This window comes from Sitophilus oryzae, unplaced genomic scaffold (assembly GCF_002938485.1).
Source record: "Sitophilus oryzae breed Bouriz unplaced genomic scaffold, Soryzae_2.0 scaffold_1639_pilon_pilon, whole genome shotgun sequence".
Lineage (NCBI taxonomy): Eukaryota > Metazoa > Arthropoda > Insecta > Coleoptera > Curculionidae > Sitophilus > Sitophilus oryzae.
This window is the reverse complement of record NW_022146324.1, coordinates 156,214-173,924: the sequence shown is the minus strand read 5'-3', so window position 1 is coordinate 173,924 and position 17,711 is coordinate 156,214. Positions and strand designations below refer to the sequence as shown.

The following is a 17,711-nucleotide window of genomic DNA, read 5'->3' as shown; positions in this document are numbered from 1 at the left end:
TTGTCAGAAGTTGTGTTTATGGGGTTAAGATCCGGAGACTGTGAGGGCTAATCCATTAGTGGAACATTATGTTCATTTAACCAATTTTGAACAAACCGAGATTTGTGCTTGGGATCATTGTCTTGCTGGAACAACCATCTGAGTGGCATTTCTTCATCAGCATGAGGCAACATATTAATCTCCAATATGTCTTTGTACAAAAAACGGTCCATTTTCCATCATCAATTTCAACAAGAGGACCAACACCTGAGCGAGAAAAACACCCCCATACCATTATACTCCCACCCCCATGTTTTACTGTGGGCAGCTGGTACTTATGGCTGTACCGTGTACCTTTTGGTCTTCGGACATAACGTCTCCCGTCACTACCAAACAGTTGAAACTTACTTTCGTCGCTAAACAGTACAGTATTCCATTTCTGATAAGACCAGGTGAGATGATCTTGAGCAAATTTAAAGCGGGCCATCCTATTTTTCTTTGATATTAGTGGTTTCTTCACCGCAACTCTTCCAAAAAGTCCCATGTCAAACAACTTTCTTCTCACCGTGCGTGCAGACACCGATATTCCCCTTTCACCCATTTCTCGAGAAATGTCTGTGGATGTTTTTCTTGGATCTCCTTAAAAGCTGTTGAAACGTTCCCTGTTTTATTAAATTTACGAATTATTTTCGAAACGGTGCCTTTTAAAATGTTTAAATTTTTACTTATTTGAATTTGTTTATAACCGCTCTTGTATAATTCAACTATTTTATTTTTTAAATCCGTAGAGAAATATTTAGACTTGGGCATGATGTTTATATTTATCTGTAGCAAATCAAAACCATTTATCAGCTTAAACTAAATAATTTTAATGTATTTATTTATGGTTTCCATACTTTTGGCCACAAGAAATCTATTGTTCTCCTACAAAAACTGCTAAACAGATTTTTTTCGCTGTGTAATTTTTGGAATACTTTTATTTGCTGATAAGCTGTTCATTTATATTCCTGAGAGTTTAAGCGTAGCAATATTTTCTGTGATATTTTAAAAAGTAAAAAGTTTCCATACTTTTGGCCACAACTGTATGTTCAAAAGACTAAACTGGGAGGAAATGGGCATTAATGTTAACGGGGAAATGCTCAATAACCTGCGTTTTGCTGATGACTTGGTGCTGATTACAGACAAAATACACGAAGCTCAAAATATGCTAAAAACACTTAAACGGGCGTCAGATCAGATCAAATTGGACTACGCATAAATTATTCAAAAACCAAACTAATGACTAATCTTGTTATTAGTGGAAATGTCTCGGTAGACGGAGCAAATATAGAACAAGTAAATTCATATAAATATCTGGGGCACGAAATAACAATTGGCCGCGATAACCAGACGCACGAGATACAAAGAAGAGTAGGACTAACATGGGCAGCGTTCGGCAAACTAAGATATGTGTTAAAATTAGATCTACCAATGTGCTTAAAGAGGAAGGTGTTCCATCAGTGCGTTATGCCAGTACTTACATATGGCGCAGAGACACTTACACTGACGAAAAAGTCCATAGAAAAAATCCGTGTAGCCCAACGAGCTATGGAAAGAGCAATGCTTGGTGTATCTCTAAGAGACAAGATACCCAGTACAGTTATAAAACAGCGTACACGAATAACAGATGCTATATATCTGCTTAAAAAACTCAAATGGAACTGGGCTGGGCATATTGCCAGAAGAACGGATGATAGATGGACCAAGCTAATACTAGAATTGCGGCCAAGACAAGATGCTCTCAGAAACAGAGGCAGACCTCCGACAAGATGGTCAGATGACTTGAAGAGATTTAGGGGAAACTGGATCCAAGTGGCACAGGACCGAGAAGAGTGGAAAGATTTGAGGGAGGCCTACGTTCAGCAGTGGACACTTCAGGCTGGTTCATGATGATGATGATAGAACATTATGTTATCTGCGACGGTATACAGGGTGCTACAAATTCGGGGTACGAGCATTGGTATCTCAGAAACCGTAATAGACACAAAGATGGTTAAATTGGCGCAATGTTGCGTTTTGGGATGGTCACCAAGATGCCATCAAAAAAGCTTTAAATATATCAAGGATCGCTGAGTTTTTTGGAATAAACGGATTTTTTTGAAAATCAACTTTATTTTTTCCTGTCGTTAGTTTATAGAAAATCAAAAAAACTAGTTGAACATTCTCATAGCCACTTTATTAGGATTATCTGACAGTATTTTTCGATTTTCAAATTAGTTGATAATTTGTGAGATACAGAGGCCAACTCAATTTTTTTAAATACGAACCTGCATTTTTTATTTCAGGTTTTGAAAGAACTCGGTCTCCTGAATAAAATGATATGCAACACTTCCTTGCAATATTTAAAACATTTTTGATGGCATCTTGGTGAACATCCCAAACCGCAACTTTGTCCCAATTTAACCATCTTTGTATCTATTACGGTTTCTGAGATACCAATGCTCGTACCCCAAATTTGTAACACCCTGTATATATTTTTAAGGAAGTGTGTATCACCACATTTTCAATTATGAAACTAATCTTTTAAGAAAATCTAGATACCCAACCCAACCCTTTATGCCCCTTAAGTGCGGTTAGCGAGGCGAGTTTTGTTGATGTAAATGATAACTGTTTATATATTTATAATTAATTTATTTTTGTTTCGTAAAATATTTTGATTAAAAGAAAACATCTAAAAATCTGCAACGCTGGCGCTGCAGCTGTGCCGGTAAGGTTAATCACACGACTAAAAGTTTATTTGGTATGATCTATACCTGATTTTTGTTTGAGTAATAAGTCCCACAAAGCTCTTCTCGCTGAAGGATCCATTCCAGCTGTGGGTTCGTCCAGCATCACTACTTTGGAGTTACCGCATAGTGCAACACCGACACAAAGTTTTCGCTTCATGCCTCCAGATAACGTACTTGATTTCTTGTCTCTCTAAAATATTAATATCCAAGCTTAATAGATTTGTATTTTCTAAACATTGCTTAGATCTTAAGGCTGGTTCAGACGCAGCCAGCAGTTTAGTCAAGTGGTCGAGTAATTTAGTAACTTGACCCGTGTGAACACATTTGTTTTAGTCGAGCTCACTGGCAGTCGAGTAGCACGGTCGAGTTTAGTAAATAGAACTCTATTCTATTTTCTTGGTCAAGTAGCAACTCCCACTACACAGAAACGCCAATACCGCGCCAACTAAACACGTCTGGATAGACCGGGAGAGTAGTGTAGTCGCTTCGTTTATAGTTGAAGGATCACTGAGATTTTATTTGTGGTGAATATTTTATTCATGATTAATATGACAAAATGGGGGAAGATACTACTTTAAAATTCGTTCAAGAATATGTTAAAGCACTTAGCAAATGTTAAAGCACTTAGCTTGCCTGTGGGATGTTCCAAACGAATTGTTCAAAAATAAACAAAAACGGCAAGCAGCATACTTAAAAATGCAAAAAGCGATGGCAATAGAAGGTTTTCGCCAAAAAGAAATTTTAGCAGCGACACTCGACTTGTACTAAATAACGCGTCTAAACAAATGGCTAAAATATAAAGACGCTGTTTTTACTCGACTTGATTAAATAAACTCTACTAATTTACTTGACCCGTGTGAACAGACAACACACTTGACTAAATTACTTTACTCTACTAAACTACTGGCTGCGTCTGAACCAGGCTTTAGCCAAAGACAATTTAACTTAAGTCGAAACAGTTTTTTCCTTTAAAATATTAATACATTTCACATATTATTAAAGTAACGGAAAGAACTAACAAATATACAAATTAAGGAAAACTATCCATTAATTGTTTCTAGGATTACTTAAGTTTATTTTTTGCATTTTACTGAAATTTGGTTTAATAGCATATTAGTTAGTCGTGTTCAGAAAGTATCTAGAAAAAAAAAACGAAATACACACACCGGAAAAGTCTAGGGATATTACTATTTTATCCAGCCATCGTCAGTATTTTTATTATTTGCATTTCTGATATAATAAAATTAAAATAAACAAATAGTTTACAGGACGTATTGGAAATAAAAATGCGAAATTTACCGAATTTTTCAAATTTACCTTGATTTTTATTGAACTCAAAAAATACACACATTTTTTTTAATTCTAAACTGTGAATTAAAAAAAAAGATAAAACCATTTTTACTTAATAAAGGGTATGGCCTCCTCTACTGTTCATTACAGCCCTACATCGTCTCTCCATGCTCGTGATCAGGTTGTCGATCTCTTCTTGAGGTACAGCCTGCCACGCTGCATTCACGGCCCGAACCAGTTCCCTACGAGTTTCACGAGGCATACCCATTCTCAAAATTCTTCTTTGGATCCCGTCCCATACGTGTTCGATGGGGTTGAGGTCAGGAGATTGTGCCGGCCAGGGTAAGATGTTTGATTGATGAGCATTGATAAACTCACTTACCACTCTGGCTGTATGAGGCCGTGCATTGTCATGCATGAGAATGAAGTTTCTCCCAAAATCATTGGCATATGGTAACTCGACAGGCTCAAGAATTAAATCACGATATGTGATTCCCGTTAGAAACCTTTCAAGAAAAACGAGATCGGTTTTTCGGCCTAACTGGACTCCTCCCCAGACCATAACTGTTCCACCTTGATAAGGGTGCACTTCCTGAACATGATCCAACCGAATAAGATTTCCCGGTTCTCTCCATACCCTAAGCTTTCTCGGATCGGGATGAATTCCAAGGCGTGACTCATCCGTGAAGAGAACATTGGCCCATTGTTCATTCGACCACTGAACATGATCTTGAGCCCACAAATATCGTACCTTTCGATTTCCTCTCGTTAAGGGTTGAGCTCTCCAGGGGCGTCTGCTTCTTAAGTTGACTTCTCTTAATCTATTGCGAACAGTGTCAGGACTAACGTTTACATTATGTGTTTCCTGGAGAATTAAACTAAGCTCTGGTGCTGTGAGAGTCAGTCGGCGTCGAGCATTTAATTGTAAAAAATGATCTTGCTGAGGGGTAGTAATGCGATGTCGCCCTGTGTGCCTTTCAGCAACATCACCACTTTCACGGTATCGTGCACTTAATCGCGATATTACACTTTGCGTTGTATTTAATGCTCTAGCTACGTGGATTTGGCGCATTCCAGCTTCGAGCATACCCATGGCCCTTAGCATTTCGTCTATGTTAAGATGTCTACGCTCCATAATGTCGTTTAATGCTAAACAGTGTTATTTGAATGAATTCTGGCCAGTTATCATAAAAACATAGCCAGTACAGGTTAAATTCGAACAATGATGCTAGGTGCTTTTTATACATTTGACAAAAAATGCACAAACACTTCTGCAAATATCCCAAATTCAGAAATAACTAGTGTGACTACTTCGTTTCAATCGAAGTAGAAAGAATCGGCCTACAAATATGTGGTTGTTTATTCAAAACATTTATTTCTAACTTTAATAAAATGATTTCCCTAGATTTTTCCGGTGTGTATATATAATAACACTCCGATATCCTGCATCTCCGAAACGAGGCATTTTAGGACATGAACTTATACGGACTTCTTTATTTATTGTAATCTGCAGAATATGTTGCCAAAATTTCCCTATTATAATTCGGACCACCCTGTATATAAAAAAATATACTAATTTGAAAATATCCAACTATATGCATAGTCTTTCCATCGGGAGGATCTCTGATAGTGACAGTTATGTCTGTCATTTTAATTCACAGGCTAAAAATTGTATTTTCTGTCACTTTTTGAATTTTGTTTCTTTTCAATATGCTCCAACATAATCTTTTAGGATATGATACACAGTCATAACTTTATGTTTCAAAAAACGTACGCATTTCTCACAACATTTACAAAAATATGGCAAATTTATAAATGACAATTTAAAAAATAAATAAATAATAATGTTCTTTATATTTTTGTTTTGTCTAACAGAAAAATCTTATATATAGATATTAGATAATACTTACATATTATTTAATATCAAACATTTTGACCAACAAAATCAAAAATAGCGTTATCCTATTAAAAATCAATTGGCAAGTGGTAATAGATAACAAAGTGCGAGAATAAAAACATAAATTAGTTAAAAGGTATAAACGAACTCCATAACCTATGTCCATAACTGATTGGGTTACTTGTAATATATTATACAGAAAAGTCCACAGACTTCGAGACATAGGAAAATCAAGTCCATTTAGCGTGTGTCCAAATTTTGACAAGTTTTCAAAAATGACAGTTTTGTTTAGACTGACGTTTAATTTCATTTTATTTAAACTTGATAAGTTCGAACTTATTTATCTCAGATTCTTGAATCACATTTAAAAATGGATGTGTATCACGTTAATGAAAAAATTCAGATAATTAAGTGGATTTATCAGAACAAGTCGATTGAAGAAATAAAAACAGGATTCAGACAAGCTTTCGAAAATAGACCGGTGCCTTCAAAAGTCTCCATTCACAGGATAAAAGAAAATTTTGAAAAATATGACTGCGTTACTCCCCATATGCATAAGAAACCAACAATTGAAGATAATTCTCGTGAGGAAACAAAAGTCTTAATATGGGCTGCAGTCGAGGAAAATCCAAATAGAAGCTGTGTACAAGTTGCTGAAGCAGTAAATTCAAGTACAACAGTTAAAAGGGTCCTCAAAAAACATGGTTATCGTTCAAGGAAAGCTTGAAAGGTTCATGAAATTTTCCCCGACGATCAATTTCGCCGTATGGAGTTTTGCGAAATAATGATGGAAAAGGTAAATCTTGACGAAAATTTTCTTGGGAGAATTGTTTTTACTGATGAGTCGTCCTTTTCCTTATTAAATCGGCAAAACTCCACGCAAGTGCGATATTGGTGAAGAGAAAATTTGCACAGGTTTTATAATGTGCAAACCCAATATCCACAAAAACTAAATGTTTGGGCTGGTATTGTAGGGGAACACGTTATTGGACCATTTTTTATTGAGGGCAATTTAAATACTGCGAAATATTTGGATTTATTGCAACAGCAAATTCTACCGGCGATTCGACGATTATTTGGCGAGAGATTTGGTGATATTTGGTGGCAACAAGATGGATGTCCAGCACACAATGGTCGTATTGTGCAAGAATATTTAAACAATACTTTTGGCAATAGACTAATTAGTGGGCATGGAACCATCTTGTGACCACCAAGGTCACCTGACCTCTCGGTGAATTATTTCTTTTTATGGGGGTACATAAAATTTAAAATTTACGGCCATGAAGAAATTCAAAATTTGGAGCAGTTAAGGCAGAAAATATTTAATGCCTTTGACACTGTCACCCCTGATATATTATCCAATGTGAGGAGGGGATTTTATGATCGTTTGGGTTATTGTTTAATGCAAGAGGGAGGCATTTTTGAACAATTTTCGTAATTTTTTAAATTTCATTAACCTGTTTTTTTACCGTTTACCCATTACCTACCTTGATGAACATGGGAAAACAAAGGTCCTTTTCAGGACTACAAATATTTTGATTAAGAAATTTGTTACTTTTATTTTTTTTTGGATTAAAAAAACAAAAGTTGTTAATATAATACCAATTTAAAAGTGTTTTAGTAGTTTTAATACACACTATGATATAACATGTTATCAGGGGAGTTCGAGAATTTACCTGACCATGAACCTTTTTTCGCAGTTAAAAATAATATTGAATTCATTAACAAAATTAAAGATATAACATTACATGAAGGTGAAATTTTGGTCTCCTTTGATGTATCTTAGTTGTTCCCAAGTGTTCCAATTCCACATGCTTTAGGCTACTTGAAGGAATTACTGACCGCAAATGGTCTCGACAACAAAACTGTGACTGAATATATTGAGCTTACAACGTTATGTATGAAACAAAATTGTTTTCAATTTAATAACAACTTTTTTGAACAGCGGGAAGGTACAGCAATGGGTAATCCATTGTCTCCATTTTTGGTTAATTTATTCATGAGCAGGTTTGAAGTGGAGGCTAAGAATCAGTTTGAGTATTTTCCAAGAGTATGGTTTAGGTATGTGGATGATATTTTTGCTGTTTTTGATACACATTCAGACACCATAGATAATTTTATTTCTAAGTTAAATAATCGTTTTCCTTCCATTAAATTTACGCATGAAATTGAGAACAACGACAGATTACAATTTCTAGATGTATTAGTTATTAGAAATGCTAATAATTGCCTGGAATTTGATATCTATAGGAAAAATACGACCACACGCAGATATATTCCTAATGAATCACATCATAGTGTTGAACATAAAATGGCTAGTTTAAATTTCTTAGTTCATAGATTACTTAGTTTCCTACTTTGCAACGAAAGATATGAAATAGAAAGAGATTACATTGGGAATGTAGCTGAGTGTAATGGATATTCTCCTTCACTAGTTGATAAATTAATTAGAAAACGTAGGTATAGGTTAATGATTTCTGAAAATTCGACATCTAAATATTTTTCGATACCGTTTGATAGAGAGTTATCCCGTGGTCTAAAAGGAATTTTTAAGAATGTCAACTATAAACTTGTGTATAGTGCTAATAATAAATTACAACAATTATTAGGTAATCCAAAAGATAAAATACCTCCACTGGAAAGGTCGGGTATTTATGAAATTTCTTGTAAAGATTGTAATCAGAAATATGTTGGGCAAACTAGAGGATCAATATTAACTAGATTTAAAGAACATTTAGCTCAGATAAGATATGGTAGACCGGATAAATCTTGCGTTGCCGAACATATTGTTGATAAAGAACATTGTATAGATCTTAATAATTTAAAATGAATTAAACAAGTCTTAAATTACAGGCAATTAGATGCATATGAAAGCATCAGAATTAATAAATGTAAAGATAGTATGAACAGAGACAACGGTCCAGTTCCTTCAAGTTCTTTGTTCCTATTATTTTAGTGGCGGAAATCTAATTGTTACGCTCAGTGGGTTCTGACTCGGTTGGCTAGATTTTGCCACGCCCACTCGGTGCCCACTGGGCGAGTATATAAACGCTCAACTTGTAGATTGTACATTAGTTTATAATCATCTGCTGATTATGCTAACATGGTTAGCGAAACGCGCGTCCAGTGTAAAAGTAAAAGTTTTTTGGTGTATTGTGGTGATTTAGTGTGTAACATGTATTATTATTATAATGTACATTATTAATACTATTATTCATTTGAAATGCCATTAAGGCCCAATTGCACCAATGATTTAAATTTTTCTTAAGATAAGTAGAGCTTAGAATGAGCTGTATTTATATTTACTTTAATATTCACATTGAATGAGGGAATTTGACTGATACAATTTTTGAATTTGAATTGTTTTTAATGATACTAACAATTTTAGTTCAATTTTTAATAAAATTTATTTAATATTAATAGAAATCCAAGAGATTTGAAACCTCTTTTAGCGATTTATAACATTCTCAAATGAATTACAGGTGCCCTTATTTTCTATGAAAACCACACAGCTTTTTTCAGAGTCGCTGCAGTTACCACAGCTATAAAAAAACTATTTTTTTAAGGTGTGAAAATTGCGACACACGCTAAATGGACTTGATTTTTCCTATGTCTCGAAGTCTGTGGACCTTTCTGTATAATTATTTTCTGTAGGCTTGGTGCATTTCGGTTGATTTCAACAAATTCCGACCGCAGCGCTTCAACGGCAGAAATCAGAAATTATCAGTATGTATTTCACGCCGCCGCGCCGCGCCGTCCCCGTTACAGTTCATGTTGATCGGAATAAAATAATATTGAAATCGTGGCATTGTCATAATATTGAAGTATTTTAGTTTTTTGCTAGTGCAGTTATTGAGACTATAAAACTCTCAGGTACGAAATTTGTGTGATGTAACGCTGTTTCGGGTAGTGAAAAAGAATTCCAACTAGGAGTCGGCGTCGTGTGTGAAATTGTCACAACACAATTTCAAATGTTATTAAAATTGCCAAAAAAAGTTAACGCGTAAAGGAGATCGTAATTAGGGCGCTGTTGGGTGCAATAACATTCAATAACTCAATTTTCCCAGACTTAAGCAATAACTCAATTTTCTCGAAACAACAATTTATAGCTTCATAGTTTCTCACACCTATTTGATCAAAAGCAGAAATGAATTGAAGCAGTTCGACGAAACAAGTGAGTAAACAAAGTGCTCGTTTCATAATCAAAAAAATATATAGATATATACTATGACAGGATAAAATATATCAAATATAATTTGCAATATTAATGGTGTACTTTTTTTAATCGACTAATGATTAAATATTTTATGAACATCTTCTAAAATTATAATTATGTACCTTTAAAAATTTTCGTTATAGCCGAAATGGCCCCAATTATGACCCCACTAGAAAAACCGGTGATTAAAACTATGCTCGCTACCGTAGTTGAACTCATCGAAAAAGTTTTTTTAGCTGGAATAATAAATTATAATACAAGCTAGACCTTCTGAAGCTATCAAAATATTTACTTTTTTATTTTTAGAACACTTTTAGAATAATTATATAATACATTTTTCATATACTCGCTATTTAAACTCATGTATATGTATATACTAGTTGTTTACGATATTCTCTGATGGTGGCAGCACCGGTGGAGAATGCACCAAGCCGAAAGAAAGTTTTTTTTAGTGCAAACGATCCCATGCTGTTGAAATAAGTATTTTTGAAACTCATTTCTAAGATTGGCAATAATCTCACTCTCACTGAAGTTCTCACCCAATGTCTTTTCAAATTTGTACACATTGCATAAAATCAATTGTAAAATAAATAAATAATATAAAATAATCACAAAAAAACGGAAAAAAAGTGTCGAGTTTAGTCAAATTAAAGTGACAGTGTCTTTTTAATAACGAATATAAAGGTAATATTTGACCATTGCCTTAGTCTTTTAATTCAATATTTGTTACACTTTAAAAAATATTAATGTACCTTTGGTTGTAACTCGAGCAACTCCACGTACTTATTGATTTCCTCATTAATTTCACTGCCCGACATACCCTTCAACCTGCTGAAGAAATACAGGTGCTCCGCCACTGTGAGCTCGTCAAAAATGATATTGTGCTGAGGACACAGCCCCAAACTATTCCTCACTCCATCTATATCGGTTCTTACGTCGTACCCGTTGATCACAGCGGTACCACCGCTCGGCGGGAACATCCCCGTCAACATGGACATTGTGGTCGTTTTTCCTGCGCCGTTGTGGCCCAAGAGAACGGTGATTTGGTCTTGGTACATGTTGAGCGACAGGTTTCGAACGGCGGCCTTTTTTCCGAACACCTTCCTCAGATTGTTGATTTGGATACCGACGCGTAGGTTTTTCGGTTCGCCTTCGAAAAATTCGCTGTCTTGCTCCGAACTGCCGAGATCTTCGACGGCTAAAAAGAAATTAAATTAGTTTTTAGTGATGTGTCGGTATTTGTGTAACGCGATTTTGGAGCGGTATTTTTTTGTTACGTTTTCGTGTCGCGCTCCACAACGAATCAGGAACCTGTTACTGAAGAATGACGATCATAATAACGACAAAGCTACAAATTATTTATAACTTGCAAATAAAATATATACAGGGTTTTTCACCACATACGACACGGAGTAGTGTAGCTAAACGATTAAATTTTTACAAATTGTAAGTTTCGGGTTCGTTAAAGGACTATTAGAGCTACAATTTAAAAATATTTTTACAAGATACAGAGCGGTAAAAATATTTTTACAAGATACAGACCAAATAAATAAAAAAATATTAAAGTTGTATTTTTTTTAATAAACATTTTTAGTTTCTACGATTAAAATGAAGGTAAATTTGATTAAGGTTTATCACACTTATCACTCGCTTTTGGAGTTAGCGCGAGCCGCAGTAACAGCATAGGGCCGTGTTTAGCTCCAGCCGTCGCGCTCCTATGGTTGCGATTTCGTCGGTCGCGAACAGTAGTAACTGGAAAGCACGTAGCGTCGCGCGATCTCTGTCGCTTTGTCTGTCGCGAAGAGAGGTAACTGGTAACGACCCATACCATTAAATTAGTTATTAGTGATGTGTCGGTATTTGAGTAACGCGATTTTGGAGCGGTATTTTTTTGTTACGTCGCACACACGGCAAAATCCTATGTTTAGCTTGACAAAAATCCAGATTATTTTTTTTTCGTATTATTTCTTATCCACACATTGTTTTTCTTATTACATTTATAGGGCTAATTTTAAATATAATAAATTTTTCCATTCAACTAGAGTAGTGCAAACGTTACCGAAAATTGACGCAGTTCGCACCTTTCGTGGAGCGCAAAAGAGTCATTTACACCCAGCACAGCTATTTGATTTTTTTTCTACTGTCAATAATATATGAAAAAAAGCTTGTAATAAACTTAGAAATTCATAATTTAGAATATCTGTTTTCTTAAAACTAAAAGAATCATTTCTTGATATTACAGAACTGGTATAGAAATCAGTGCGACGGTTACGGTGCGACTCGCTGCAAATAAAGGGCCATTTCAAGAAAGGGCAGATTTGGGAAAGCTGATTTTTTTATACCTGTATCAACATACATTTAGTAATTTTAATTTTAATAAATTAAAAGCGGAACTCTAAATTTTGTGCAGATATAAAGTATATAAAAAAAATCAATGGTATTATAGGATGTATTGCAGGAAATTATTATTAGGGATTTAAATGGAAGTAGTTTAGATATAACCGTTTGTCGCCTCAGCCTGAATTAATTATTTATTAATTCAGGCTTATTATTAATTTACTTATTTCACATTGAATGGTTTTGAGCCATTTCTGGCTCCAATTCAATCAGAAATCGACACGAAAGAGAATTAAAAAATGTTTACTATGCTCAAAACTGATAACCATAAAATAATTAACTAGAAAGAAGTGTCAACTCTGTGTTAAATCGTGGAAACACGATACGCCACCGAAAGCCTTCGTTGTCGTCTGGAGAACTAATTTTCAATTGACAGGTTGACATGATGGCTTCATTTTTATTTCCGTTTCCGGTTATTCAATGGCGGGCACCTCTTTCAGTTTAAATGTATTTTGTACTCTTTCTTATCATAAATAAAACAAAATAAAAATTTATTCAAACATATTTATTTGAAATGTGAGACAACGTGACTAAATAAATATAAAAAAATAAAGAATTGAATGATTTTTATATCAATTACTTAATTATATGCAGGTTTAACGTAAATTAGTAAGGTATAAGTATGACTTACAGTAATTTGTAAATAAGTACACGTATTCACAGACTTCAGAAACAGAAAACGGGGACAGGAACATGAAAACGGGAACCTTATACCATAACAAACCAAACCTGAAAACAGAAAAACACATTTTTTATACTAAAATTAACAATGTAAAAATATCAATATAGGTATAAAATATAAATATACTAATTAAAAAAGCTCCATCATTCCCAAAGAAACCTGGTTTATGAATCCAAAAGAAGTAAAAAGAGACTTTTAATCGGATAACAATCAGATTGTATCAGACAGATTGATTGTATTATTGACAATAAATCGCACATACTGGAGATAACTAATATAGGCTATAGTTAAAAATGATCTTACCTTTTTATTAAAGTCATTTTGACATTTTAGAAATAATAATTTATAAACCAAATAAAAAAATAGTTTAATAATAAATAAGTAAGTACATAGTTGGTAATATATAGTATTTTTAGTAACAGTTAATTAGTAGTCTATAATATTTTTACTATATTATAATTTAGTTGTTAAATCAAAAAAAAAATAGGCGCTATGTGATCTATTATTGGTGTTTAAAATGTATGTATTTATAATTTTAATTTTGTTATGTTACACTTCTAATGATCTAATAAAACATAAAATGGCAGTAAAAAAGTCTATATTTACTATTTTATATTTTACAAGGAATAATTTTGCGCTTGAATAACGTTACCGTTTTAATTAGCGTTAATAAGTAACGGAACGTTAAAATTATGTTATGCCAAAACTCTCCATTAGTTTCTTCCGGATCACCAGGTAGCTCTAAATGACGGACCCATTTGTTTTATATCAGTGTCCAATCTATCTCTAGTACGTGACATTGGTCTATGGTTCGCACCTTTCGTGGAGAGCAAAAGAGTCATTTACATCCAGCACAGCAATTTGAATTTTTTGCTACTGTCAATAATATATGAAAAAAAGCTTGTAATAAACTTAGAAATTCATAATTTAGAATATCTGTTTTCTTAAATCTAAAAGAATCATTTCTTGATATTACAGAACTGGTATAGAAATCAGTGCGACGGTTACGGTTGCGACTCGCTGCAAATAAAGGGCCATTTCAAGAAAGGGCAGATTTGGGAAAGCTGATTTTTTTATACCTGTATCAACATACATTAGTAATTTTAATTTTAATAAATTAAAAGCGGAACTCTAAATTTTGTTAAGTGCAGATATAAAGTATATAAAAAAAATCAATGGTATTATAGGATGTATTGCAGGAAATTATTATTAGGGATTTAAATGGAAGTAGTTTAGATATGACCGTTTGTCGCCTCAGCCTGAATTAATTATTTATTAATTCAGGATTATTATTAATTTACTTATTTCACTTTAAATGGTTTTGAGCCATTTCTGGCTCCAATTCAATCAGAAATCGACACCAAAGAGAATTAAAAAATGTTTACTATGCTCAAAACTGATAACTAAAGAGACAGTTTTATTTATTTGTCAAATTACATAGAAACCAACGCCAACCCAGCACAATATTTTTTCTACTCGCAATAAATTCCTTGAAATAATAATTTCTATAATATTTCTCAAATTCTTTTCATTTTATCCTCTTTTATAAAAAATAACTATTATCTACATTCAGAACAAGATTCAATTTTGATATTATTTAATTGTACTACATGTCGGGACGTATATTGTCCATAATAATAATTAATTTCAAACTGTGGCTGTGCTTGGTGTAAATGTAACCCTTATGCGCTCCACGTTTGTTAAGGCTAACGCCCTATAACATTTAAAATTAGGTCCACAGATTTTATAAGAACGAGAGTGTGGATTAACATACGAAAAAAAAAATTGTAATTTCGATTTTGGTCAAGCTAAATATAGCATTTTGTCGTGTGTGCGTCGTGTCGCGCTCCATAATGAATCAGGAAACTGTTACTGAAGAACGACGATCATAATAACGACAAAACTATAAATTATTTATAATCCACAAATAAATTATTTATAATAGCTCTAGGAGTTTCGAACCGCAGTAACCGCATAGGGCCGTATTTCGCTCCAGCCGTGGCGCTCCCAGGGTCGCGATTTCGTCGGTCGCGAACAGTAGTAACTGGAACTGGTAAGTACGTAGCGTCGGGCGATCTCGATCGCTTCGTCTGTCGCGAAGAGATGTAACTGGTAACGAGTCTCATACCGCGACGTATTTCGCTCCTGTGCCAGTGGTCACGCGACTGCTGGAGCGCTCCTAGGGTCGAGTTTTCGTCGGTCGCGGATAGTAGTAACTGGAACTGGTAAGTACGTAACGTCGCGCTTTGATTGGTCGTTGTTGGCGTTGATGCTCCCGTTGCATTCGTTACTTTATTTTTGAGATCGCGATTTAGGTAGGTCTAGGTACAAGGAATTTTTGATTGATAATAAATACATGTTAGGTACATTAGATAGTTACAAATAAACACTTTTACAAAAATAAGAAGAAATATGACCGAAAAAAAGATAGTAGATAGTAGATAAAAACATACAAGCAGATAAAGAAATTTAGCATATGGCGTAGGTATCTCGAATAATGATTCAAATTATGTTACTTTTTATTGTTTAAGCTAAACTATTTCTAAAGCAAACAGATTTTACGAAAAAAGATAGAAAAATATAATTATCTTACAAATAATGTATGTATTTTAATTTAAATTCTAACGGTTATAACGTGTATCAGAAGAATATAAATCTAAATATTATTGGCAAAAATATAAAACTTATAAAAAGCTATTCTTTGAAGAAAAAATGGCGAATAAAAAGTATTGAATACTAATAAATTATATTATATTATTTTTTTATTTAATAGTATTATTTTCAAAATTAAAAGCTAACATAACTAAATTCTTCTAGCCATTTGCATGTTGTTTATTGTTTACAAATTTGGGGGGTTAATTGTTATTGTTTATGAATTTGCCTATGTTTTTGAATCAGAGATAACGACAGGAAGAGGAGTAGGTAGGTACAGTGACCAGAAATATCCCATAGGCAGGAACAGCGACACTTTGGAAGCCGGATCCTCGGTTACAAAATCGCGGTATTTCTCTGGAACGGTCGCTATTGTAACGCGACTAATGCGGAACCGGCATTCCCATGACTATGAGACTACTGCTTGCGCTACGGCCGGCCACCTGCTATAGAATAAGTACCCATTTTCGTGAAATTTCTGGGAATTTTTTTCATTTCAACTGACACAATACGGTCACTGAGTAGTTAAAATTTAACTAATTTAACAGCTATATTTGTATACAGCTAAGTAAAATCAGGCATATCATAGCGGCATAATTCTATTTTGCACGACAGTATAATGACACGACGGTATTTTTACCTTCCTGTATGATATCTACTATACGCTCTTAATTTACACAGACAGGTCGAATATATTGACTGTTCCAAGTATACCTACCAACATGATTCTTCCCACACCAGTAAGACGATGTGAATGGAAAATACCAAGGCTGGGGTATGCCATAATCTCCAGGAAAGATAGCTTCTACATACAAAGCTACTAGAAGGTAAATTATTGAGTCTATTACCAGCATCACCATTAGATGTCCCAAAGTAAGAGTATCGTCAGGAGTATTAGGGCTCCATATATTGTCCCACTGTACACCTAGAATCATTAATTAGTAAGTTTTAAGCGATTTAAAGCATTTAAAGTTTTTTTACCGTCTCCTGTGCCTTCAAACATCAGCATCAGTTGGAATCCAAAGGCCATAGCCGTGTTAGAACCCAACGAGGTAGCTAGTTTTGTACCTAATGGTAGGTACTCGTAATTCTGTTGTAGAAATAAGTAAGGTGCATAAGACAAAAACCAGGCTAACCCGGCAATAGTTGCGGCAGTGTTTGCTATAAAAAATAGTAATTAAGGAATAATATTAAATGTTTGTGCCTTATACAGGGCGTTTCAAAAAACATGTGTCATCTCTCGTGGGGAGATTCCTCACGTAAAAATAAAATTTATTTTTTATGTCAACATAGGTCCGTTTCTGCTTTGTTTCGTAGCTATAGGGTGTTAAAATCTTAATATTTTTTCAATATAGAATATATAAAAAAGTGGCGACATATTTACTATAGAGACGTGCATATGTGGTCACTGGAATATTTTTCTAAAAAAAACATGTACGCCACTAAGTTTTTTTTTCTTGTTAGCGAAATAGTGTGAGGAATTTAATGCCGATTAAAAGTTGTATCTAGATATTTTGTCGATTTCGGCCTCCTTAATGAGATAAACGCGATTTTATTAATTTACCTTGTTGCAAGTCTAATAGCAACCTTTAAAAAAATAATATCATTAACTTGCGAAAGTTTTTAATAAGTACTCATTGATTCCTTATCAAAAAATATGAAAAAAAAAGTTTCTATTAACATGGGTATGGAAATGCATAGTTTTAGAGTTATAAGACGTTAAAACCTTTTAAAATTAAGTTTTTTGGATTTAACTTAAATACCATTATTTCTTATTTGGAATTGCTGTAGGTTGGACTAGTAGTAATAATACCTAATAGTAATAATATT

The 17,711-nt window shown here is 34.0% G+C and overlaps 1 protein-coding gene across 1 annotated transcript in view; it reads right to left on the bottom strand.

Annotated features, from left to right (window-relative positions):
• LOC115880654 (ATP-binding cassette sub-family A member 3-like) overlaps positions 1 to 17,711 on the bottom strand; it is a 71,176-nt gene that overhangs the window by 20,083 nt on the left and 33,382 nt on the right. The window contains exons 7-10 of the mRNA XM_030897933.1: positions 16,863 to 17,042; positions 16,600 to 16,806; positions 10,903 to 11,348; positions 2,772 to 2,937 (exon numbers count right to left, since the gene is read on the bottom strand). Of these exons, the coding sequence (XP_030753793.1) occupies positions 2,772 to 2,937; positions 10,903 to 11,348; positions 16,600 to 16,806; positions 16,863 to 17,042 (999 nt within the window). The remainder of the gene's footprint in view (positions 1 to 2,771; positions 2,938 to 10,902; positions 11,349 to 16,599; positions 16,807 to 16,862; positions 17,043 to 17,711) is intronic.